This window comes from Lycium ferocissimum, chromosome 3 (genome assembly GCF_029784015.1).
Source record: "Lycium ferocissimum isolate CSIRO_LF1 chromosome 3, AGI_CSIRO_Lferr_CH_V1, whole genome shotgun sequence".
Classification (NCBI taxonomy): domain Eukaryota; kingdom Viridiplantae; phylum Streptophyta; class Magnoliopsida; order Solanales; family Solanaceae; genus Lycium; species Lycium ferocissimum.
In genome coordinates, this window is record NC_081344.1 from 59,173,549 (window position 1) to 59,199,947 (window position 26,399).

Genomic DNA, 26,399 nt, shown 5'->3' on the forward strand with positions numbered 1-26,399 from the left:
TCTTAGTTCTTTAGTTGCTAGAAAATTGATTCGTAGTACTTCTTCCGTTAGCAATAATTCTTGTAATGTTTGTCATTTAGGCAAACAAACTCGAATATCTTTTCCTTTATCAAGTACTAATGCAAATTCTCCCTTTGTTTTAATTCATTCAATGTATGGCATGCTTCTATGGTCTCAAATTACGCTATCGTTATTACATTTTATTCCTTGATGATTACACTAAATTCTCTTGGGTTTACTTGATGCGCGAAAAATCTGAATCCTTTGACAAATTCAAAGAATTTTATACAATGGTTAAAAATGTTTTTCACACCTCCATTTCTTATTTCCAGTCCGATGGAGGTGGAGAATAAGTTAACAATAACTTTAACTCATTCTTCAAACAAAATGGCATAGTCCATCGCTTTTCTTGTCCTCACACATCTGCTCAAAATGGGCGGGCCGAGCGAAAACATAGACATATTGCAAATGTCCTACGCTGTCCTATTTTTCAGGCATCTATGTCTTTTCAATTTTGGGCTGATGCTTGTTTGTATGCTGTCTTCCTTATTAATATTACTTCCCTTCCAGTGCTACATTTTAAATCACCGTTTGAAAGACTTTATGGTCGTGTGCCAGATTATAATTTGATTCGTGTATTTGGATGCCTTTGTTATCCCTTTGTGGCATTTGGTTCTTGCTCCAAATTTGAACCTCGATCAAAGCCTTGTTTATTCCTTGGTTCATCTGATAAACAAAAAGGTTTTAAGTGCTTGGATCCTAGTTCCAATAGAGTTATCATCTCTCGGCATGTTCATTTTGTTGAAGACTCTTTTCCCTTTCTGACTTTCTTTCCTACTCATGCGCCAACTCACCTAAATCTATCTCATCGCCTACTGTTCTTGATAACTCCTCTAAGTCTTATCACTTCCTTCTGGGGGAGCTTCTCCTGATTTGTTCCAAACGGGACTTCCCGCTGCTCCACATTCTTCATGTTTGTCCAATGCAAATAAAAGTAATTATGTTAATTTAATAACTCCTACCCCTGAAAATATGCAGTAGCTCACACCTAGTAGAAGTCTTCAAACTTCTATATTCCAGTCACCTGATTCCCGTGATTCTCGCCTTCAAGCTTCTAAACAATTCTCTCTAGCTTCTCTCTCATTCTCAGATGATATCTCTAACTCCTCTTTGAACCAACGTCCTGCAGCTACTTTAAACTTTTCTTCTGAACGTGTTGCTTTATCTCAAGCACAACCCATACAAAGTCAATCTTTCTTTGGCAATTTTACTTTGCCTACCTCCACTCCAACCACTGTACAATCAAATTCCCATCACATGATTACTCGTTCTAAAACTGGTTCACTCAAACCACGTATTCTTCCTTCTTTAATAGCTTCAACTAGTTCCATTTTATCTGAACCTACCACATTTGCTCAAGCTTCTAAAGATCCGCGTTGGATGCAAGCAATGAGTGTCGAATTTGATGCTCTTGTCCAAAATAAAACTTGGACTTTGGTACCTCCTCCTGCAAATGCAAATATCGTTGGCAACAAATGGGTGTTTCGTATTAAATTTTGCACTAATGGCTCTGTTGAAAAATTTAAAGCTCGGTTAGTGGCTCAAGGTTTTTCACAGCAGTCCAGAGTAGATTATTTTGAGACCTTTGCTCCTGTTTTCAAGACTAGCACAATTCGTTTGGTATTATCTTTGGCCCTTCAACGAAACTGGTTCATGCACCAACTTGATGTGTCAAATGCATTCCTACATGGTGAGTTATCTGAGACAGTTTGTATGCGCCAACCAAAGGGCTTCGTACATCCAGATTATCCTCATTATGTATGCAAGTTGCAACGTGCTCTCTATGGTCTTAAACAATCACCATGTGCTTGGTTCCATCGTCTTGCCCGTTTTCTTTTTGATCTTGGTTTTAAGCAATGTATCTCAGACCATAGCATGTTCATCTTTCACTCGGGCAGTGATTCCATAATTCTTTTGATTTATGTGGACGATATAGCTGTTTTTGGCTCTTCAAAGACATTGATATCTCAGTTCATCTCTTCCATGAGTATGGAATTCTCAATGAAGGACTTAGGCCCTCTTAGTTACTTTCTTGGCATTGAATTGAAGTCTAATTCCTCGGGGCTTCTATTGGTGCAACAACGTTATATCACTTCTATCCTTCATCGGTTTAAACTAGAGAAGTGTAAATCTGTACTTACTCCACTCCACAAAGAAGCTTGACTGGAATTCCACTTCATCTTCGTTGCTTGAAGATCCTTCTACCTATCGTCAAATGGTTGGGAGTCTACAGTACTTGTCTTTCACTCGGCCAGACATTCAATTTGCTGTCAACCTTGCTTCTCAATTTCTTCACCAGCCGAGGCAATTACATCTTCAGGCAGTAAAGCGCATCTTCAGGTACCTAAGTGGCACAGCTGATTGGGGCTTGCAGTTGTACAAAAATTCTCCTCTTGCGCTTACTATTCATTCTGACTCCAATTGGGCTGGTTGCTCTGCCACAAGACGATCAACATCTGGTTTCTGCATTTTTCTTGGTTCAAATCTCATCTCTTGGTCCGCGAAGAAACAACCTACAGTTGCACGCTCTAGTACTGAAGCTGAGTATAGAGCTCTTTGCTGTCAGCTACCGAGGCTAGCTACACAGCTCTAATACATGCTCCGTGATCTTGGTAGTTTTCTTACTTCTCCGGTCTCTGCAAAATGTGACAACATTGGAGCCATCCACCTAGCGCATAATCCAGTTTTTCACTCTCTTACCAAGCATGTTGCATTGGATTATCATTTTGTTCGGGAAAAGATCAGTCATGGTGACTTGGTGGTTTCTCATGTTCATACCTCTGAACAACTTGCAGATTTGTTCACCAAAGTTTTGCCCTCTACTCGTTTTCGTGAGCTAACTGCCAATCTTCACGTTCATTCTTCCCATTTAGATTGAGGGAGGGTGTTAGAGTTATCTTCTTGTATATTATTTGTAGTAGGACTCTACTTTGAGTTTATCCTTGTACTTATCATTTAGGTAGATACATGTTGTAACTTCCCCTTATAAATATAAGAACACAGAAGCAACGCTGTATGCTTCAACCCTTCACTTTATCTCTTTCATCTTATTTTACTTCAGACACTTGTCCTATTTTACATATTAGTGATTTAGATTTATTTAACTAATCAATAATTTTAATCATGGTTGATATAAACCTTTATTCTTGGTAAAGTTACCCTCTAACTTTGGTAAGAAATCTTCATTTTTAAAACTGTTCTTAAAACAATGATAAGCAGCCTTAATAAAATCCTAGATGAAGATAATTACATGTAACCTATTTGCTTCTTTAGCGGAGGTTATCACCATTTTGAAAAAAAATGGTTGAACAAATTTCTTTTATAAATTTTCAAAAATTTAACATCATCATCTGTAGTTTTGGGAGTTCTTGTTTTGCTGTAAACAATCATTGCATATTTACAAAAGCTAGATAGCTTTGCCAATTAACAGAAATAAAATGGAAGTCATGACTCACCATTTGACATAGAACTAATACGAAAATGGTGCATGTAAACTTATCAACAACCAAAATCAGTGTTCTGTATTTTCCAGACAAATACTTTAAATTTTTCTAGGTAAAAACTTTAAAAGTGATAATTTTGGAGATGAAGATTTCTTACCAAAGTCAGAGAGTATTTTTTTTCCTAGAGTAATGATATATTAACCATGATTAAGATTATTGATTAGTTAAGTAAATTTGGACCATTAATAAGTAAATAGGACAAGTGTCACTAATCTAAATAGGAACTTGCGGAAAATGGAGAGGAGCCCAATCCTGAATATAATGAGTTTCTTGACTTGCCATATTTCCTACTTCCTCCGTGCCAATTTATGTGACGACACTCTTTCCTATTCAGTCAGTTAAAAAAAGAATGACATTTTTCTATATTTAGTAATATTTTAACTTTAAATGTCCATTTTACTTTAAATGAGATGATTTGTAGCCACGCAAATATCTATGGCTTGTTTTAGAGTACAAGTTTCAAAAGTTCTTCTTTCATTCTTAAAATCCGTTCCTGGTCAAACACCTTCACATAAATTGGGATAAAGAGAGTATTAAGAGATGGTCAGTAGACATTCCCATGCTCAGAGTTCCAAATTTTCATGGCTACCTGAGGCAGTTTGACTAAGTTCACCCATAAGTTTGAGTAGCGTTTCTTCAAAAGTTCCGCTAAATCATCATGAGCAAAAGATTCTCTATGTTTTTTTCTTTCTCTTAGCTTCAGTTAACATAACGGACCAAAATCAGAGGATATGTTTAGTTAAATGTTAAATATGCTTTGTCGAATAATACAAGGACCGGGAGCAGAATAAAACGATAACTCAAGGTTCAAAATTTCACATTTTCCCAAGTACTTATCATTGAGTTTTTCAGTTCTTTGTTGTCTTAGTAAACATTATATATAGTGTGGGTCACATAACCAACATTATTTATGCGAGACTAGCTTATTACTTGACAAGTGGACATAATTATAACTAGTGAATGTGACCGCGCTTTGCGGTGTGAAAGTAACAAACAAAATGTATAAAATTCTTTTCTTGTGAAAGTAGCCAAGATTGAGGAGATTAAAAAAATCTTAATATGCATACAAAAATAAATTTTATAAATGATTATATCACAGGCATAAATAGTTTATCTTCACGGATAACACGATCAATTTGCCAGAGGATGTTATTACCTTTATTACTGTGGAATAAATGAGCTTTGGACTAGTAGAGGTGCTGGAGATTTTAACCTCTTTAAATCAGCTTTGTCAAAAGATTACTGTTACACTGCTTAAATATACTTCAATATATTAATTTTATTTTCAGGCAAATGAATAAAACATTCAGAAAATAAGTCATATCCTGAAATTTGAATCAATCGCTACTTTGGAAGTACAGAAATTTCACGAAGCACAGACTTATGAAGACAATTAACTTTAGGTAGTGGAATAATTTATGATGTGTTATTTATCTGCTTACTTTTGGCTTTTTCGAATTTGGATTGATATTTTTCTTACGCCTATATGTTAGGTTATCCTGTGTATTCTCATGTTTTAATTTGATCATGCGCTTGTGATGCTTGTTTACAAACATCTTTATTAGCTGTCTTCTAAAATCAATTATAAGCCAAGCTACTTTATAATTATAAGCCAAGGTACTCTATGATTACAAAGCTTGCCTGTTCTACTATCCTTTGCCGATCTTTCTAGCTTTAACTTTAACTATTAAATATATTTATCTTCATCCCAATTTGTTTGTCATAATTTAATTAGATGCAAAATTTAAGAAAATAAAGTTTCTAACACATTGTCTCGGTAAAATATGAGACAATCAGATAAAAATGAGAAAGGAAAAGAGAATATTGCTAAAAATTGAGAAAAGTAGAATTGAAAAAAGAAGAACCCAATGCAAGTTCATTATATATAGTAATATCAACCAATGAAAAACTAACTAAAATTAAGCATTTGTTGCCTATTAATTTGCAATGTACATACTAATGCATGTGTTGTTGATAATACAATGAAATTACAATTACAATTGAATAATAAAATGAAGAAATAAAAATATCTTCGGCTGAGGCGCGGATATCTCGCTCTCTTTAAGGAGATTCAAGCCCATCATAAAGAAATCTACCGGTCCAGCAGAATCTTTCGACTTGTCCTCTCCAGGATACAACGGCCGATCACGTCGTATAACTCAATAAACTCTGGACAAGATGTTGAGTCCAAAGCTCCACCAAAAAGAACACCTTCCTTCAACTAGAAAAAACTCTCTCTTTTTTTAACTCACTTTTCATACACTATATTTTTCTCTATCTACACAAAATAAAGATGACAAACTATTTATAGTTGAAAAATTCATCCTTGAATTGAATTGGATGAGAGAGTGGAATAATGGGGTATTAAGATGGTGTAAATATGGAGAATATGGGAGAATTATGAGTAGGAGGTTACAAATGAAAATAAGACCACATTCATCCATAACTCATATGAATAATGAGACAATAAAAACAAAAGTAATGGCCTTAAAGGCACAAAAAACGTGAGGAAAAGTTGACCCATTTCTGCCAACTTTATGGCCATAAAGTATAGGTGTAATTAGGACAAAATAAGACACTTTAATATTTTAATAAAATAATATTAAAATGCTCCTTCAATACCCCACTCATTTTAATATTAATAAGAGAGTTTACCAGCTGAAGGAAGACTATTATGCATAATGAAGGTGTGCTCTGCATTGAACCTCCATTTAGTAAAACAATAATCTTTACTCCAGAGCCGTAGTGGTCTCAGACTTGAACTATGACTGCTTTAGGGAAATAAAGAATTATTGCTTACACATAATAATCAAGGTGTTAACATGAGCTTTCACAGCCAGCACATTACGGCCTTGTGCTATCCCGGTTTCATGAGTGCTTTTGAGAACGAGCCCAATTCTCATAGGAAGCGGCCTACTTCCACACTCACATAGGTGAAATCTGTCAAGAGTGCTTCTGTAACTTAACACCCCGCTCATACGAGCTACAGAGTTTCATTAAGAGTTTATAAACTCAACCTCCACAAATTGTTACAGAATAATACACCCACACCATAGGGAGGGAATAAATAAAATTGTGCATTTTCTCAATAAGTCATCATACGATTCGTTTTTCCCATTGAACCTGGTTATAGGATCTCTAGTCCTCAGGTTGGGTTTCCTCATATACGACTCATGAATTTATGGGCTTCAACCCCATCCCCCTCGATGTGCTCCAGACCTTTTCTCTTGCCAAGGCCTTGGTTAGTGGATCTGCAAGATTATCACAAGATTTGACATAATCAACGTTAATGGTACCACTTGTCAAATATGATCTCACAGTACTGTGTTTTCTCCTTATAGGTCTGGATTTACCGTTATAATAACGGTTTTGAACTCTACCAATTGCAGCGGTGCTATCACAATGAATTAAAATAGGAGGAATTGGTTTTTCAAAATAAGGAATTTGAAATAATAAATCTCTTAACCAATTCGCTTCTTCACTAGTTGAAGCTAAAGCAATTAGTTCACCTCCATGGTAGAGTTAGCAATAATCGTTTGCTTTTTTGATTTCCAACAAATAGCACCACCTGCCAACGTAAAAATATAACCAGTGGTAGAACAGGAATCACCAGATAAAGTGTTCCAATCTGCATCAGAAAAGCCTTCAAGTACAGCAGGATATTTTTTATAAAACAAGCCATAGGTTTTTGTACCAACTAAATATTTCATAACTCTCGTTATGGCATGCCAATGTTCACTACCTGGCTTGCTTGTAAACCTGCTAAGTACTCAACTGTATACGCAATATCAGGCCTAGTGCAATCAGTCACATATCTCAAACTTCCAATTAAGCTAGCATATTCCTTTTGATTTATCACATCATTTTCACTTTGAACAGGAAACAAGTGAATACTTGAATCAAAAGGAGTTACAACATGCTTGCAATCAAGAAAGTTATATTTTTTCAAAATTTTCTCAACATAATGTGACTGGTCAAGGAAAATTCCATCACACGTTTTAGTAATTTTTATTCCAAGAATAAAATTTGCCTCACCAAGATCTTTCATGTCAAAATGGCTTCTAAGAATATTTTTAGTTTCACTAATAACATTCATGTTAGAGCCAAAGATCAATAAATCATCAACATAGAGGCAAACAATAACATGTGAATTATTCCAAGACTTATGATAGATGCACTTATCACACTCGTTTGTTTTAAAACCATTTTCAATCATGCGAATCAAATTTCTCATGCTATTGCTTTGGTGCCTGTTTCAAGCCATATAGGGATTTAGTAAGTTTACATACTTTGCTTTCTTGGCCTGCTTCAACAAAACCTTCGGGTTGTTCCATATAAATTTTCTCATTTAGGTCCCCATTTAAAAAAGCAGTTTTTACATCCATTTGGTGAATATGCAAATCAAAAATTGCAGCAATAGCAATTAAAAGCCTTATGGATGTAATTCTAGTTACCGGAGAAAAAGTATCGAAAAAGTATAAAAAATTCTAGGCCTTCTAGTTGTTTAAAACCTTTAGCAACTAGTCTAGCCTTATATTTATCAACAGAGCCATCCGGTTTTAACTTTTTTCTAAGGACCCATTTACACCCAATTGTTTTACAACCCGGTGGTAAATCAACTAACTTCCAAGTTTTATTGGAAATAAGTGATTCCATTTCATCATTTACAGCCTCTTTCCAAAAAATAGCATCATGTGAAGATAAAGCTTCTTGTAAATTGAGAGGGTCATTTCCAACATTAAAAACATAAAAATCAGGACCAAAATCTTTTTCTACTCTAGCTCTTTTACTTCTTCTTAACTCAAAATCATCACTTTCTTTATTTTTCAAAAGCAAGTAGAAGAACTAGGTAGTGACAAAATATTTTCGTTAGTCCTATGACCCCCACTATTTTTAGAATCAAATGGAAATTTATTTTCATGAAAAATAGCATCACCTGATTCTATTATTATATTATCTTCAAAACTAAAAAATCTATAGGCTGTACTATTTGAGGCATAACCAAGAAAAGCACAAGTAGTAATTTTTTTACCCAATTTACTTATTTTGGGATCCATTAGCCTTACATAAGCTAGACAACCCCAAACTCTTAGATATCCCAAATTTGGCTTGTGACCTTTCCACAATTCAAATGGCGTTAATTTTGTCTTTTTATGAGGGACACGATTCAACACATAACAAACAGTTAAAATAGCTTCACCCCATAGAGGTGCACTAGACTCAATAAGCATGGCATTAGTCAACTCAACCAAAGTTCTATTTTTTCTCTCCGCTACACCATTAGACGCAGGAGAATAAGGTGGAGTAGTTTCATGAATTATTCCCAATGATCTAACAAAAGAATTAAACTCATTAGACTCATATTCACGGCCTCTATCACTTCTAATTCTTTTTATTTTTCTACCAAACTGATTTTCAACTTCATGGAGATAAATTTTAAAATTTTCAAAAGCATCACTTTTATTTTTCATCAAGAAAACATATGTATACTTAGAAAAATCATCAATAAAAGCAATAAAATATCTATTTCCTCCACGAGTTAAAATTCCTCCAAGTTCACAAATATCAGTATGAATTAACTCTAACAATTCAGTTTTTCTTTCAACTTGAAAATGAGGCCTTTTTGTGATTTTGGCTTTACTACAAGCTTCACATTTTTCAAAATCCTTTTTAATCATTGGGATTAATCCTAAACTACTCATGATTCCCACATAACGATTATTAATATGACACAAACGAGCATGCCAAAAATATAGTGGAAGAAAGCATGTAAACAGAATTAGTAACTTTATTCATCTCAACATTCAACTTAAACATCCCATCACAAGCATACCCCTTTCCCACAAAAATACCTTTTTTCACTATTACATATTGATCAGACTCAATAATTTGTTTGAAGCCTGCTTTATTAAGAAGAAAACTAGACATCAAATTTTTTCTCATGGAAAGAGTAAAAAGTACATCTTTTAAAGTTAATACCCTTCCTGAGGTAAAGCTCAACTCTACATCTCCCTTTCCAAGCACTTGAGTAGTGTGAGAATCACCAAGCATGATGGTTTTGGGCTCCTCAAATGGAGTATACACTTTGAACCAATCTTTGTCATAGCAGACATGACGGTTTGCACCAGAATCAGCCCACCATCCATCAACATTTTCAACCATATTTATGTCTGTTATCACCGCCACAAGTGGCTCTTCGGTAACGTTCGCCTGAGGTGTAGGACCACGTTTTCGAAACTTGCAAAATTGAGCAATATGCCCACTCTTGCCACAGACAAAGCATGGTCCTCCATTTTGTGCTTGGTTGTTACCACCATTATTTTTCTTGGGAGGTCTACCATTATTTTTCTTGAATATTTTCTTCTTAGGCTTCATAGAGGTATTTTTGTTAGCATTAGGAGCAACATTATTTGAAGTAATTAAATTTACCTTATTTGTGACGGGTTGTAAGTTGCTCTCTTCCGTTTGCAAAAGTGCATCTTGGCCCCTTGCCTCTTCCTCCATGCGGATTCGCATAATCAACGTCTCAAGAGAGGTTTCCTTTTGTTTGTGGCGCATAGTTTTTTGAAATTCCTTCCATGAAGGTGGAAGTTTATCTATTATGCCACAAACAACAAGGTTATCTCCAATTCTCCTCGGACCTAAGCTCTCCAACGATCATTATAAAATCTTGAGCTTAATCTACCACTGATTTGTTGTCCACCATTTGGAAACGAAAAATCTACTAGCAGCATATTTTTTTGCTCCAGCCTCCTCGGTATCATATTTACTCTGCAACGCTTTCCAAATTTTCTTTGCAGTAGAGTAAGTTCTATCATAATAATCATAAAAATTATCTGATAGACAATTAAGTAAATAATACCGACACTTATATGAATCTTCATCGTACTTTTCAATTTTTTCTTGAAGAGAAATAAGTTCTTCATCATTCATGGAAGAGTTGTCTACTTTATTTGGATTCTTCTCAGTTAACACATAAGAAACATTGAGAAGACTTAAGTAGAAAAGTACTTTACCCTTCCATCTCTTAAAATGAGTACCGTTGAACCGAAATGGCTTGTTAAGATCTCCTACTTTGACATCCGCGGATTTTTCGATTGTAGCCATGTGTATCTCCTTAAAATTGTTGTTGATAATACAATGAAATTACAATTACAATTGAATAATAAAATGAAGAAATAAAAATATCTTCGGCTGAGGTGCGGATATCTCGCTCTCTTTAAGGAGATTCAAGCCCACCGCAAAGAAATCTACCGGTCCGGCGGTAATCTTTCGACTTGTCCCCTCCAGGATACAACAATGCCCCGATCACGTCGTATAACTCAACAAACTCGACAAGATGTTGAGTCCAAAGCTCCACAAAAAAGAACACCTTCCTTCAACTAGAAAAAACTCTCTCCTTTTTTTAACTCACTTTTCATACACTATATTTTTCTCTATCTACACAAAATAAAGATGACAAACTATTTATAGTTGAAAAATTCATTCTTGAATTGAATTGGATGACAGAGTGGAATAATGGGGTATTAAGATGGTGTAAATATGGAGAATATGGGAGAATTATGAGTAGGAGGTTACAAAAGAAAATAAGACCACATTCATCCATAACTCATATGAATAATGAGACAATAAAAACAAAAGTAATGGCCTTAAAGGCACAAAAAACGTGAGGAAAAGTTGACCCATTTCTGCCAACTTTATGGCCATAAAGTATAGGAGTAATTAGGACTAAATAAGACACTTTAATATTTTAATAAAATAATATTAAAATGCTCCTTCAGCATGCATACATCGATGAAGTAATAACAGTTAGTGCCGGAGTGGCCGGGGTTTGGAATCAAGTATCAATTGTCAATGTGCTGGAGCAAATGAGAAGGAACCTTATGAAATCTACTACAGATTACTCCGAAAAACTAAGGGTCGTTACTTTTGTATGGTTAGTTTACTTACAAGCTTAAGAAAAATATTTTCCATATTTGACCTTTTTCATATTTGATTCTATACAAAACTTAAACCCCGATCCTAGCCAATCCTACTTCCCTCCCTCTCAAATCCCAATCTCGAAACTGTTGATGCCAACCAAGAAGAGTCAAGCAATATAGGCGGATATAACATGGACATGCTTGCAGCACAATATATGCATAATCTAATTCTCAAAGATTAAGGCTACAACTTTGCAGGTGCAATTACGTACCGTCAGATCTATGTGAGATCTTTCTTGTCCATTTTCTGAATGCTGATTCACACTCTTGGCTGGTCATGTTTAGCATTCCCGACTGAGAAAATCTAATCAAGATTTTGCGTAAAATATGTGACAACAGCCAACATGGGAGCAGTTGAAATTGCAATGCCCTTCCATCAAGAGAGTAATGTCGTGGATTGTAAAAAATTTGCAGCACCAAATACGAGAATACATACCTTTGAGATACCAACAATTACTACCTTAAGTACTACTACCTTTTACTACGAAAATGTAACGCAACACAAGGGAAGTAGAGGAGTTTTAGGAAAAGAGATAAATAGTACTAGTATTTAACAATGAGGAAGGACATAAATAGGCTATTATTAAATTGACGTAACAGCCACGTACAATTAGGAACGCTAGCTTTCAATTTTCCACAATTATTTTCATTAATTGTTGCAACATTTGATTCATCTCCGGAAGAAAAAAAACTGAAGCACATTTAACATAATTAAGAGAGTTTAATGAGTGATTTTGAGTTTTTTGCATAGCATATAAATGAGAAAAAATAGAAAAAAGATCCAAAAAAAGGAGAAAAAAGATAAATGAGTTTCTAGACCATAGAGACACCACTAAAACATCTCTATTTTCCCACTAAAAAATATTCAATGGTTATTTTCCCACTGAATGTCGTTGGACAAAACTTAAATACTAGTGTTTTCACACAGAAAAAGTATGAAGCTTCCCAGCGTTTCAACGGGAACCAGTTTCCCACCATACGTTTTCCCAGTGAGCTGGTTCGGTGGGAATGAGGTGGAAAATCATGTTTTATAGCACAAATTTCCCACTAAATGTCGGTGGGAAAAACATCTTTTTCTATTAGTGAGAGGCGCCACATCACTTTTCCTATTGCCTAGCTTTATATTACATATAGATTACACTAAACACTCTGATAATATGACTTAGTTTTGAATACGCCCCTTATATTTTAAAATCAATCACTTACACCTCCTATATGATGAAAATCAAACACCTACACCCCCATAGAGGTATATTCGTAACCAATTAAGTATATTAAAATATAACTTCTAAAAAACAAACAAAAACTATAAATAAAATATCTTTACAAAGTTATTTTATGAAGTTTTAAAAAGAAGATAATTTTTTTTTTGGTTATGCCTGTAACGACCCGCCCGGTTGTTATTTAATACTTCGCAAACCCGTATCAAATCTAGGCCTAAGATCTTAATTGGTAAGCCCCATGGGGAGTCTAAATGATTAATAGTTGGAAAAATCAGTTTCGGAAAGTGTTATAAGTCGTGGGCCCGGGAAAGTTTGGTCCGCCGCAGCGGACAAGGCACAGCCACAGCGGTCTCGCCGTAGCGAGCCTACCAGTGGATGCGCTTTTCCACACTTAGTTTTATATTTCACCCTCCTTTTTAATAAAATTATATTTCACCCTCCTTTTTAATAAAAGACCATTCAAGGCTGCTATTAGGTTTTACATTAAGAAAAACCCTTGACACCAAGAAAAAGAGGCTCCTCCAACATTCTTCACATCTTCTCCATCAACTATCATCTCTCACGGATTTCGGATAAAAGCTAGGAGGGTGGATACTTCATGGAAGATCGAATAGCGACTCGTCATCGAGCTAGGTTACGGTTTACTTGAGTTAGACTTTGATTAGTGCGTCGTATATACGTATAGAATTGATGGGAGAAATCATGATTAGGTCTTCGGACACGAAGTTCGGATGGATATACTCATAATTTAATAGAATGTGTATCTATATAGTAATTAGGATAATAGCGAGTGTATAAATGGATACTAAGTTCTAAGTGTTGTTGATGTCTGTGTGTTACGGATTTGGGAGAGGTCACTTGTCTCTATTAAGGAAGGTTACCCCGCAGGTAAGCATAATTATTCCGAGGTTTATTTAGTTTCCGCAATAAATTGTTGAGTTATTTGCAATATTCGTACGGTTGTTCGTTCTTGTAAAAAAAAAAAGGGTTGTATTGGGTGGGTTGAAGCTAAGGCATAATAGTGTTGTGCTTGTCCAGGGCATGTTCCATGATATTGAGTTTATTTATTAGCATCGTTGCATATATTTGCTTGCATTTATTGGACGCATCATGGAGCGGAAAGTCTGAGTAAATATCAATTGTACTACTCGGTTTTATGGCCGAGTTGGGTTGGATATATATATATATATATTTGAAAAGACACATTTGACAGGGGGTGAGGATGTGACCTAGATTAAAGACACATTTGACAGGGGGGTGAGGATGTGGCCTAGTTGTGAGCTCATGGTCCGAGGTTCGTTCTGGAACGAGTGTTACATGGACACCATGGGTCCCTTGCAGGTCATGACTATTGGGCAAAGACACAAATTAGCATGTATGTACAGTTTGTGTATTGGGCCATTGCATTGCATTACATACCTTCATATCCTCATGTTTATATATTGTCATTCTACTATATTTACGTTATGCATCTCTTATAATTGTGTTAAACTGTCTAAGAGGTTCTGATCATGCATGAAGGTGTTGGCGTAAGAATGAGTTACAGAGTCCCAGAATTTCTGTGTTACATCTGATGGGTTTAGAGAGTCACAGTGTGTGGTGATAAGTATGTTGAGTACGTTTCCGTGGATGCATCATACCCTAGCCAGTGAACCGAATAGAAAACTCTAGGACTAATAATCAAAGGGTAGACGTTAATGGTGTTGACACCTAATTTTTGACCTCCCGTGATTTATTTTAGTCGCTCAGAGTCCTTGGATATCAAACAGAGTGAAATATATATTTTAGAAGCCAAAATGATTTTGTAAAAATTATTAAGGTGATATTTTATCATTTTTAATTGGTAAAATAATTTCTACAAATATTATAAATTAATTTGTACATTTTATAAATTTATCACAATTATTCACTTAATTGTCTAAATTGTTAAAATGCCAAATTACAAAATATTTTACTCTGTTTAATGCAAAGAGTTTGTTTAATTAAGTAAATTAGCCAGTTTTACCCCTCAATTCCTATTTAGTCAATTCATTAGAGTTTTATCGTAATTTATTGAGTTTTAATTGTAATTGATTTTGAAAATTGCCATTAAGCGACTATAATTGAAATAATTGGTTATTAGCCAATTATGGCAATGGTTTGAACTAGCCAAGCTCATGGCTCAATTTAATTAAAGTCTTTTGACGAATTTTTTTTTATTTTTTATTATTATTATTATTATTATTATTATTATTATTATTATTATTATTATTATTTCTTTTAAATTTGACCGACTAGTTTAAATGGGGTATTATATTTATTTTTTAGTGGACATCGTTTTAATTTTCGAGCTATTTGTTAAAATACGATTTTTTCCCTGCCCATGTATCCATGAACGAGTGGGCTCTCTTTTTTCTGTTCCTTTTCAGTTGGCCGAGTCCAGCCCAAATATGGCCAGACTCGACCCATGTGGCTTAAAATATATCAGCCTCTTCTCTTCAAAACAGACCCTTTGGGGTCATTTGTTTTCTAACTAAGGGTTTCGGTTGAAACCTTAGGCGCCACCATGAGGCGAGAAGCCTCTCTCTTGCGTCATTTGCAATTTCTGGCAAGTTTTCAGGTGTACTATCCCTTTTTCAGGTCTGGTGTGACCATATCGGGTAGTGCATTTATTGCTACGCTCTTTCTCTCACCAAACACGGTATTACTTCACCTCCCTTTTGCTTTTTCTGCATTTTGCAACGGCCATGACTGAAATCATTAATGGATTTTTTTCGTATGCGATTTGAATCTCGTATTTTCATTGTTCTTGAGGAAATAAGCGAATTGATACATGGTCGGGTCGATTCTGACCATTGATGCATTTTTTGAGTAAATCCCAATCCTTGATAGGTTGAAAAACAAGGCTTATTCACAAGAATATAGCTTTGTCCCACATCGGGGAGAATAGGGTTTTGGTCACTATTTGGGTTCTATAAATAGAACCCTCAAATCCCATTGTTAGACATCAATTGAATATCAGGCATCACTGCATATTCATTTGAACTCGAAATACTTAAGATTTTTTTTTATAAATCAGAAAAGCTTTAAATTTTCTGAGTTAAGTAAAAAAAATTAACGAACTTTGCTTGTTCTTGTGTGGTTGGGGCTGAGCGTGGAGTAAAAAGGAGCATAAATCTCCCAAGTCCATTCCCAACCAAGGCTGTGCATTAAAAAGGTACTTCTACCTTCCTTTAGTTAATCCTTGTTTAATTATGTGCTAATCATTTATTTGCTTTGTATGGTCATACTTTAAGTAGATTAATTAGCTTGATGTAGCTTAGCTTAGGACTTGCTAGTATTTGTTGGGATATGCCCTGTAATTGTGTTAGTTTAGCTTATTCTTATGGCTAAGTCATGTTTAGTTATTTAGTTTAAAGTAATTAGTTTATATCGATCCTGTTTTAGATAGAAAAATAGGGGGGTTTTACTGAATCTTGCTTACGTGTTTAAAGTTCTTAATAACAATGGCTATGGGCTGGGTTAGGATTATGAATTTTATAACTCTTGTTGATCATATCTAGCTGCTTACTTGTTGTAGAGTAGTTTGGGTTATAGTTTCTTCAATCCTGGCAAAAGTGTTTATCTGCTTAAAGATCATTTGACTCATAGTCTGTTAACTGTGTTAAAGTTGATGATTTTTAATCCCTTTAATTATACTCACATATTTTGGTTGATTGCTTAGGATTATTTAGGCCATGTCTGTTTCTTTTAAATTTGGTGGAGTATAGGCAGTGGAGAGTTGAGTAAAACTTGTGTGTGGATAAAACCATGTTCTCTAGTTAAGTATACAACTCTGATAAAAAGATGCTATATCTATTTCACCTAATTAACTTCAAAACTCTTAGCCTCTTGACTGTATCTCTTGAGTGTTATTTCTTTTAACTGATGTCCTCCCCTTTAAGTATTGGTAAATGTTTTGATTGAATCATGTGAACCAACAGTGCATTATCGGGCTTAACTAAAAATAAAATAAAATAAAATAAAAAGGGAAAACAAAGTTGATTTCCTGTCCTACTTTATTAAGTATTGGTGCTGAGCTCCTTGTTTGCATTCATTTATAGTCTGTCAAAAAATATTCATGTCCTTTCTTGTTTAAAATTTGGTGTTATTTTGTTTCTTGAGAATCTGTTTGTTGTCACTAGTAGATATACACTCCCTCTTTCATATATGCTATGAACTTAACACATAAATAGGGAGATCAAATAGCACTTAGGGATTAAGCTTAAGCCTTCCCTGGTGTCTACTATGCCTAGGGTTCCTGGAAACCCCTTGGATCTTGTGTGGCATCAGGAATAAAAGGGGGTAAAAGCTTTCCTTTTTGGGCTGTTTTAGTATCTCTATGAGTGTGTATATCAATGGAATATGTTTGGTAGGTGTGTATATCTAGACATTGCCTATTTTTTATTTTATTGTTAAGAAAAATGATCCCATGGGACTGTTTGCTCATTTCAGTTTTGGGTTTGGGTCTGTGACACATGAGTTGGCTTGATAAGTAACCATGATCCTTTATATCCCCTCTGATCACTCTATTGTGAAGTCCATGCTATGTATTTTGATTGATCGATTTAGTGTATTAAGTCGCATAACATGTGGAAAAATTTAAAAAGCTTTTGAAGCAACTTGTAGTATTTGGGAACCAATTAAGTTTTTTTTTTTTTTTTTAAATAAAAATAAAAAAATAAACTTATGATATATGAGGTCTTATTTGGGTGCCTGTTGAGCAATTTCCATCTGAATCTGTCTGCGCGAATCATGTTGAGAATATGACCCATAAACCTATTGTCTTAGGAGACCCTCCTAAACAAGTAAATGAACCAAGTGAAATGTGTATGTTTGAAATTCTGAGTTTTCTTTTGGGTTAAAATTGTTGTCCCATATTGTGCCTTAGCTGCTATAGTCTTGTCAAGCCCAAGTATGCACTTAACATAACTGGTTTGGTATATTTTGTGTATATTATTTACATTATGATATTTTAAGCAAGCTATCATTGAGCCCATCTGGGTTTTTGAGCTTTTCCTTTACTTGTTGGGCCATGACTGCCCTGGTGCATGGGTTAACTTATTTTTGGCCTATTTTGCTAAAACAACCTATTTGGGCCTTGACTTTCTCTAGTCGATCATTCTGATTTTGGGCTTGGATGTCCAGGTGTCTTGCGTATCAGTTATATATATTTGTTGGGACTGCGCAATTATCTTGTTTCAATGTAAAGTTTGTCTTTGTTTTTAGTTTGACTAGGAATACTTAGATAGATACTAATCTCTTTTTTTTTTTTTTTTTTTTTTTTTTTTGTGTTCCATGTGAAATCCTTTTGGTGTTCGAATCAACCTTATATAAACCTCGTTGGGCCGAAGCCCAACTCTTCTCTTGATCGAGTCCACGAAAAAATACCAAGGGAAGCTAAAATGTTTGAAGGCCCAGCCAATAGGTGAAAGTGGCACTGATGGGCTTGGGTAGGCCCATCAGTTGTTTGCAAATGTTTTTTTACTCTCTCCCCTCTTCTTGACTTGATGAATGACATGTATATATCGTATATGTACTGAATATGTGAATAATGGAACCCTTGTGCATGCTAGAACTTAGGAAGAACACCTTGTATTTTTAGGAGATCGCCAAAACTTTTTTTTTTAACTCAGATAATGATCAATTTTGCATAAAATTGGAACTTGGCTTGATTTTGAGCTCTCAAATTAGTTTAATGACACGGTTAGTTGCAAAAGAAAAAAAAAGGGATTTTGGTTAAGTTTAAAAAATGGAGTAACGTTTAATGTTTTCTCCAAAATGACTAAAAAAAAAAAAAAGAATTTTCGGGCTGTCATCCGTGATTTAAAAAGGACAAACTGTTTAATATTTTTGGAATTGAAACTGGTTGGAAAAAGTCTTTTACAAAAACTCAAAGGGCCATTTTTTGAACTTGGACTCGATCTGCTGAAAAATAAGAAATTTGCACACATTGTTAAAGGTGGAAATGGGTTCTGAACTTAGCAAAATCTGATGAGATTGTGACTGCTTTGGGCTTAGAAGCCCCAAAACCAAATGGATTGAAAATAAAGAGAAATACTTGGACCACGATTGAGGCATGATGGACTTTGGGCTTAGAATAGGGTTTGACCTTGTGGGCTGCAAACAATGATGAAATGTGGACTTAATATAACTTTTCCTTTTTTCTTATATATATGTATAAATATAGGAGAATACTCCATATTTTCTTATATAAAATAAAAACCCGTAAGAACTAAACTCATTTTATTAGGACTAGAATAGTAGTGACTCTACTTGGGAGAAATTCCGGGTGTGTCCTAGTCCGGCAATAAAGTGAGTTGAACACTTGTGTGGATTTTAAAACCAAAACCCCTTTTTTTACAAGGGGAATTTTTGCCCATTTTTTTTCTTGAAACCATGTTATGATATGAAAAGGAATGACATTTTTGTCGAAAATGAAATACTTTTAAGGAAATAATCACACATTGAAGCTCGTAGGTCAACCGTATCCTACAGATCTTTAATACTAGGGTGCGTAAAACCTTTCCTAGGGGATCACCAGAACCCTTACCTCGAACTTTGGTCCAAAATTTTTTTACTTACTTTGAAAAAATTCTTTAATCCCGATTTTCCATAATAAATTAGGCGGCGACTCTAAAAATACTAAAATTCAATTAGAGCACCAACAACCTCGTAGTAATTTTTATGCCTTACCCGAGCGTAAATAATGTTAACGAATGCGACTCTGGGATTTTCTAGGTTCTAACCATAAGGGTTTCAATATAATGTGATTTTAATTGTATTTATTTGCCTATGTGTTTAAATTCCGCAACTTTGAACTGTCATTCATATCATATCATAAACTCCGCCACTCCTGGCAAAAAACATTGTTTCAAAGGGGACACGTGGGATCGCAATCTAGCCTTCACTAAAAAACCCGAAACACCCCCTCTTTGGAACACGTTGAACCTTAAGTTGGTGTGCGGTCACCCAACGGCCGACAATGGTTCACCCCGAGTAGTCCGCTCAGGTCCAAGGTCAAATTGGAAAAACCCACTCTTGCATAAACCTAAGATTATAGTTAAGCCAAATCCAAATAAGAAGTAGACTGGGTGGTTTGGATATTTTGGACGTATCCAAACCCAATAAGGAGACTACCCCGTGTCAAGTACAGTCTATGACCCGAAAAACACCGCATATCATATTATGTGCTATTTGTAAACATTTAAATGTGCCTATGAACGAAACCATTGCCTAGTGGGGGTGGGGGGGGGGGGGGAATTAACCTTGGGTTTTGTTTTGTAGATGTTGATCAATTTGAATTTTGATATGGTCCTGGTTACACCTAAGTTGCTGCGGAGTTGGTGGGGCCCAATGTCCCCGGGAGAGAAAACAGGAATTTCGTGTCATTTAGGAAATTTGACGTCCATCATGACTATGACCGGTTGCAAGGAGCTAAGAGAAGTAATTACCGAATTCTGGGATAGAGACCGGATGATTTTCAGATTTGGGGATGACATTGAAATGACACCAACACTGGAGGAGTTTAGGGATGTGTTAACTAGCGTAGGCTCGGGGTTGAAAAAAAGAAAGAAACCCGACCAAAATGCTTTGATCCCGGAAAAACTCACCTACTCTCAAATTTGTAGGATGCTTTATTTAAACTATGCCAATTGGGCCCATAGCCCCACCATACCCTTTAGAGAGTTATACAGAAGGTTTGGAAGCCCGAATGGATTTGTGGAACATCCCGGAGAATTCAAGACTTATGCCGACTGGATGGCTATCAAACCCTTGGCCTTCGCCATTTGCTTTTTGAGAACTATGGTCTTTCCCAAGGATTGGTCTTTAGCCATAGATGCCCGAGTCATTTCAGTCACCCATGCCATCTTTTACAAAGATAACCCAAAAAGAAGAAACCAAATACTTTGATACAACCCCGATCATATTAGCCGATTTATACCGAGCCCTGAGTCTCTGCCGGAATCATTACAAATATTTCCAAAGTTGTAATTTACTCCTGCAATGGTGGATCCTAAAGCATATGGTCAAAGTTAGGGGTGAACAATACCTAAGTAAACCGGCTGAAAGGGATAATCTTCGAGATTTTCGCCCGAACTTCGGAGAACAAAACATGCAAAGTTGGACATTCACCTTCTCCATATTGAAGGAAGAGAGCATTCAATGGATGTTCCATGACTTCGTATCCACTGAAGTTGTAGTTAAAGGAAGAAAGTGTCCATTTTTGCCGCTTATGGGAATTCGAGGGATTCACCCTTATGCACCTGCCAGGGTCTTGAGGCAATTTGGGAGAATCCAAGTCATACCCCAGATTGGAGGTATGGGAGATTTCATCATTGACTATGGCATTGATAGACAACCGAGGGCTTTGGATTGTGTCCGAGAATGGAGGGGTCGCATGATTTGGGGTCCCGATACTTTAGCCGAAGATAGGTTTCGTCTGGGTTGTGTTGTAGAATACAAGGATTCGCAAGCCGAGATCCGAGCCCGTTTGATTCAGAGAAGAGCTGACGACAGAGATGCTAAGTATTTGGAGAAAATTAAGCATGACAAGGCCGTCATAGAGAGTTTGAGGCATGAGTTGGAGCTTACCAATGATTGTTTGGTTAAGCTAGACGACCGAATGAAGAAGATTTTAGACGATGTCACTCCACTGACCTTCACACAAAAAGGGTTTCTTATGGAGGCACCTTTGACGTCAGCCCATCTTCATATCCAGACTACCCTCCAGAAAGCAAAGAAAGCCAAGACAAATAGGGATCGGGCTTCATCATCCACTACTGGAGGAAATTTCTGCTGATTTATTTTTATGTACTGTCTTTACTTTATATTTTGTACCCCTGCGGGGAAGAATATTATTATTAATGATTATGGGGCAATGGTTTGATTCAAATGGCACATTTATGTTTCAACGTTTAGTATGCTTAAGAACGCGCCTAGTATAATCTTATGAACTACTTTGTGTGACTCTGTTTGCTTCCATATGTTTCGTTTAAATGCTCAATTGGTCTCGAATACTGTCCACTCACCCAAAGAAAAATAATGAACAAAAAATACTCGCACTAAGCCGAACGATTTTCTCAGAATCTAAGGATGAACAACAAGACCGCACCTGGGCTCGAGGTCATGAGGAAGAATGAGGTTTCGCTGTGTCAGAAGATCCAAAATCTCAAAAAGTAGATCCGGACAGTAAAGCTAAGATTAAGGAGGCAGATGAGTTATTGGATTCGGCGGAAAGCTCACTTGAAAAACCTGTAGAAGCTCAAGGAGAAAATATCCTTGACAAGGGAAAGGGAATTCTTCCTGAGTACATCCCGATAATGGAAGAGTCTGAGGAAGAGGAAATAGAGTCAAACCCACAGGAGCCTACATGGCCATCAAAGGAGGCTGCCTCCGCTGCGCCCTCAAGCATAAAAAAGGAAGAAACCTCTGCTACACCGTCAAGTCCTAAAGGGGAATGAGCTTCTGCTGCGTTATCAAGCCCTAGGGAGGAGCCCATAGAGCAAATGGAGTATGCTCAGCTAGCTTCACCTGAATGGTGGGCTACTGCAGTCAAGGCGTTGTATTGTCCCTACCGAGTCTCGCCTAAGCAGGTTACGAATGAGGAGATGATGATTAAGTTCTGAAGCAAAGGAATTGTCAGTGTTTGCTTCGACAGGTTGCCACCACCGGTTTTCGCACATAAGAGATGCCCTTATCACCAGGATCAGACAGGGCATACCCTTAATAAATGCTTAGCCTTCAAAAGGAGACTCATCAGGTTGATAGATAAGAAAAGCATCACCAAGATGTGGGGGCCATATTCACTATTGGTCCATGACAATATCATCCCAATTGAAGGGATTACTCGGAACACTCATATTTGGCGTTACAACTTCACAAAGATTCAGAGACTTTTACGCCAACATCTTTCAGAAATTGGTCAGTATTGGGAAGATTAGCCCTATCAGAACCAGAAGGGCCCAAACTGAAGGAGTCGGCCACCACAAAATGTGTTTGTATCATTCTGGAGCTTTAGGGAATGACATAGAAGAATGTGATGCGTTCAAGTTTGAGTTGGAAAATTTGGTCCACAAGGGCGCCCTTTGATTGGTGCTCCCTTCTCAGTATTAGGATTTGGGAGCCTTAGGGCCAGGAAAGGTTGAACGGACAAACAACCTATATTGACCTTAAAAGAAAGGTCGCTTTTTGGGTAGTTTTACGGGATCCCATTTTTTTTTATTTAACACGGATTTGCCACCCCCCCCCCCATTTTATGTAAACGAAACTGCGCCGACCTGATGTCCCAGAGAGGGATACGCAGGAAGCCTCTATCAGGCATGGTCACTGGTAGGTTTAAGTTTATTTTATGTAAATCAAACTACGGAAGGGCCTGACTTCCCGCGGAGGGATACATAGGCTCGGTCCGTATAAATTATAAATATTATATCCCCCCACTCAGACAAAATCCAAGTACCCAAAATCGGTACAAGAGATCAATTGAGCATTTGAATCAAACATATGATCCTTTCTGTGCTAAGTGTTTTAAACTGCCATTTATATGTGATATCTTGCTTTTCTTTTCTTTATTTTGACGAGACTAACTTTTTTTGCTTTTGAGTTATTCTTTTCTTATAGAAAGAGAAGTCGTGTTCACACTGGCATACTTCACAAGGTCTAAAGCTGCAATAGCATCTTTATCCCGACAAGACAAAGGCAAAGAGAAAATGACTGGTACTTCGGAGAATGAAGCTACTCCTACTGACATCACCCTCAGAGAATCGCCTCGGCACGAGCTGCTCGAATCATCTCCTATTGAAGACGTCATGAAAATGATGTTTGAAAAAATCGCCCATCTTCAAGAAGAAGTAGCGCGAAACAAAGCTGCTAATGCTGCCCGAGAGGCTCCTACTGAAGAAAGAAGGCCTCCACTTTTTTTTTTTCCATCTCTGAATTCACCATTACCAGATCACTTCCCCACTAGGTCCGTTGTGATCACCATGCCATTTACCCCAATCGATGGACATATTGGTGCCTCGAGCCATATCCCACCACCACTTAACACCAACTATATTCTCTGGACCGCCCACTCTATCCCCTCTGACCCAGCACCACAAAATACCCACACTGGCATTACTATACAACCAAGCATCACCCCACTACCAACTAACAAAAGCACCCCTATTACCTGAATTCGCCCTAATGTTTCTTAACACACGCCTGTCACGCCAGGTACCTTCTCGCCCAATCAAGAAATTGACCATTATGAGGAGATGGAAAAGGCATGGGAGGCTAAACAGAAAAAACAGGAAGAAAGGCTTGAGCAAAAGTTGACCACAATGTTGGAATGATCTATGAGGACTACCCTCACTGGCACAGGTCTAAGCTATGGAGATTTGTGCATGCATCCATATTTAGATTTACCCGAAGGCTTCAAAGTACCCCGTTTCGAATTATTTAACGGGACGGACAATCCTACGTTCGACCTAAATTCCTGCTGCGACAGGATACGTAGGCTCTCTTTGAGCTCGGTCGCATCAAAAGAAAAACTCAAGAAAACCCCTAGGAAGCCTCAGAGATAGGACTTCGCAAGGGAGCCAAGACTGCTGCACGCCCGACCGGGGCATAATTTTTTAGAGGATCTCAAAAATTCGCACCATCAATCCACTACAAAAATTCAGCTAACCCAGAACTCTAAACTGGGGCAGAAATTTTGAGGAAACCTCAAAATTTTCGGAAGATTCAGCATGAGAATTCGTAGATCAAAATTTAAACTGGGGTAGAATTTTTGAGAAAAGGTCTCAAAAATTTCGCATAAGGAAGCAAAACCCCCAGTCACGGAAGAAAGGACCTCCCTCATTCAAAGCGCATATCATGACAATTAATAATGCTTTTACTTTTTTCCACGAATTAGATACCCTTATAGTAGCATTACAAAAATAATTTTTTCTGCATAATGAAAATAGGTTTATCTTTCGAATACCAGAGCTAAAGGGGTTTCAGGTCCGTAAAAGTCGAAGATACGACAGCGCCGGCATCACGGATCAACTTAAAATAGGAAAGAACTAACCCGTTTCTGATGCAGGTCCCCAGGACATCGGAAGAAGATTCTTTTTCTAACCTTGCTTCATGTGCAGGAAACGTTTCGCTAAAGAAGGTCCAGACCGCTGTTAAGATCTGGCTTTCAGAGTATATGTCCAGCCACGAGGGCTATGAAAGATTTTAACCACCACCAAGGACAAAAGCCACAAAGGCTATAAAAATCAAAGGCCATAAGGGCAAAATATCTAGCCACGAGGGCTGTAAGGTTTTGAAGGCCATAAGGGCAAAATAGCTAGCCACGAAGGCTATAAGGTTTTGAATGCCAAAAGGGAAAATATCTAGACTTAAGGGCTATGAAATATTTTGAATGCCAAAGGGGCAAAATATTAAGCCACAATTGCTACAAAAGGCTTGGAAATGGCCACAATGGAAAATGTTTGGCCAAAGGGGTCATAGTACAACAATACGGCACATCTGACCAAGAGGATCACAGCCGGGATAAAGGACAAAAGAAAGATGATTCAACCGAAGGGGCCATATCTATCATTGGCATCATTTCTTCTTATTTGCCAAGAGGGCCATTGTACGTTTATTTTCCTGCTGCCGAGAGGGTCATTCATACAACTGCCAAGAGGGCCATTGCACGTTTATTTTCCTGCTGCCAAGAGGGCCATTCATACAAACATGCCAAGAGGGCCATTCACAAACGTATCAAGGGGGCATTTATTTCAATTGCCAAGAAGGAAATGCATATAAATTGTTGGATATAGCAAGACCATAAAGCGATGTGAAACTGGCCAGGAGACCGCAGTATTCGCTCAGGAGACAAGACGATGTAAAATCTGGTCAGATGACCGCAGTATTTGTTATCCAAAAATCAATGTTACTCAGCAGATGGAAGCAGATTGGTAGCCGCCAAAAGAGCAGGTTGATCAAATCAAATCCAGATAGATTGCGGAGCAAACGTGGAACTTTTTCTTACGCAGCCGGTCGAGATAGGGTGCCCATAAGAGTCAAGTTCTCCGGCCAGGACTTGGAAGACCACTCCTCACCATGCTTAGCCACACAAAGTTTGGTTATTTGCTTGTATGCTTGTTTGTTTTTATTATTCCACAACCGGTCGGATACACACCAGAACACAGAAAGGAATTCCCACATAAAGGATACCCTTTTCCTCCGATCGAGTCGAACTATAAGTGACTTGATTCCCACGAACAGGGATATGTAGGCGAACTCAATGCCAGAGAGCCAGTCACACTCCTATCAATCACACCAGACTTCCCAGCTTGACAGCCGGAGGATCTGAGTATTTATTTTAATTTTGCATTTAGAAGTCATAATTGAGTTGAACTACAAATGGCCTGAATTCTCATGAAACTTGAGATATGTAGGAAACCCAGAAACCAAGGTCCGGCCACATATTTCAAAGATTTTTTTTTTTTTTTTTTTTTTGCATAAAATGAAGGGCAATATGACTTTGGTCAGTCAAAAATCAGAGTTAGTCAAATTTTGTTGCTCGGGAATGGTCCCACCATCCCTAAACACCGAAGGGGCAGTTGTTGACACCTAATTTTTGACCTCCCGTGATT

The 26,399-nt window shown here is 37.0% G+C and overlaps 2 protein-coding genes across 2 annotated transcripts in view; one reads left to right on the forward strand and one right to left on the reverse strand.

The window, feature by feature from the left end:
• The window catches only part of LOC132050318 (uncharacterized), a 72,234-nt gene that overhangs the window by 21,661 nt on the left and 24,174 nt on the right, over positions 1–26,399 (reverse strand). The window lies entirely within an intron of this gene.
• LOC132048942 (uncharacterized mitochondrial protein AtMg00810-like) lies at positions 2,276–2,653 on the forward strand. Its single transcript, XM_059439622.1, has one exon. The coding sequence runs from the start codon at positions 2,276–2,278 to the stop codon at positions 2,651–2,653; it is 378 nt and encodes a 125-aa protein (XP_059295605.1).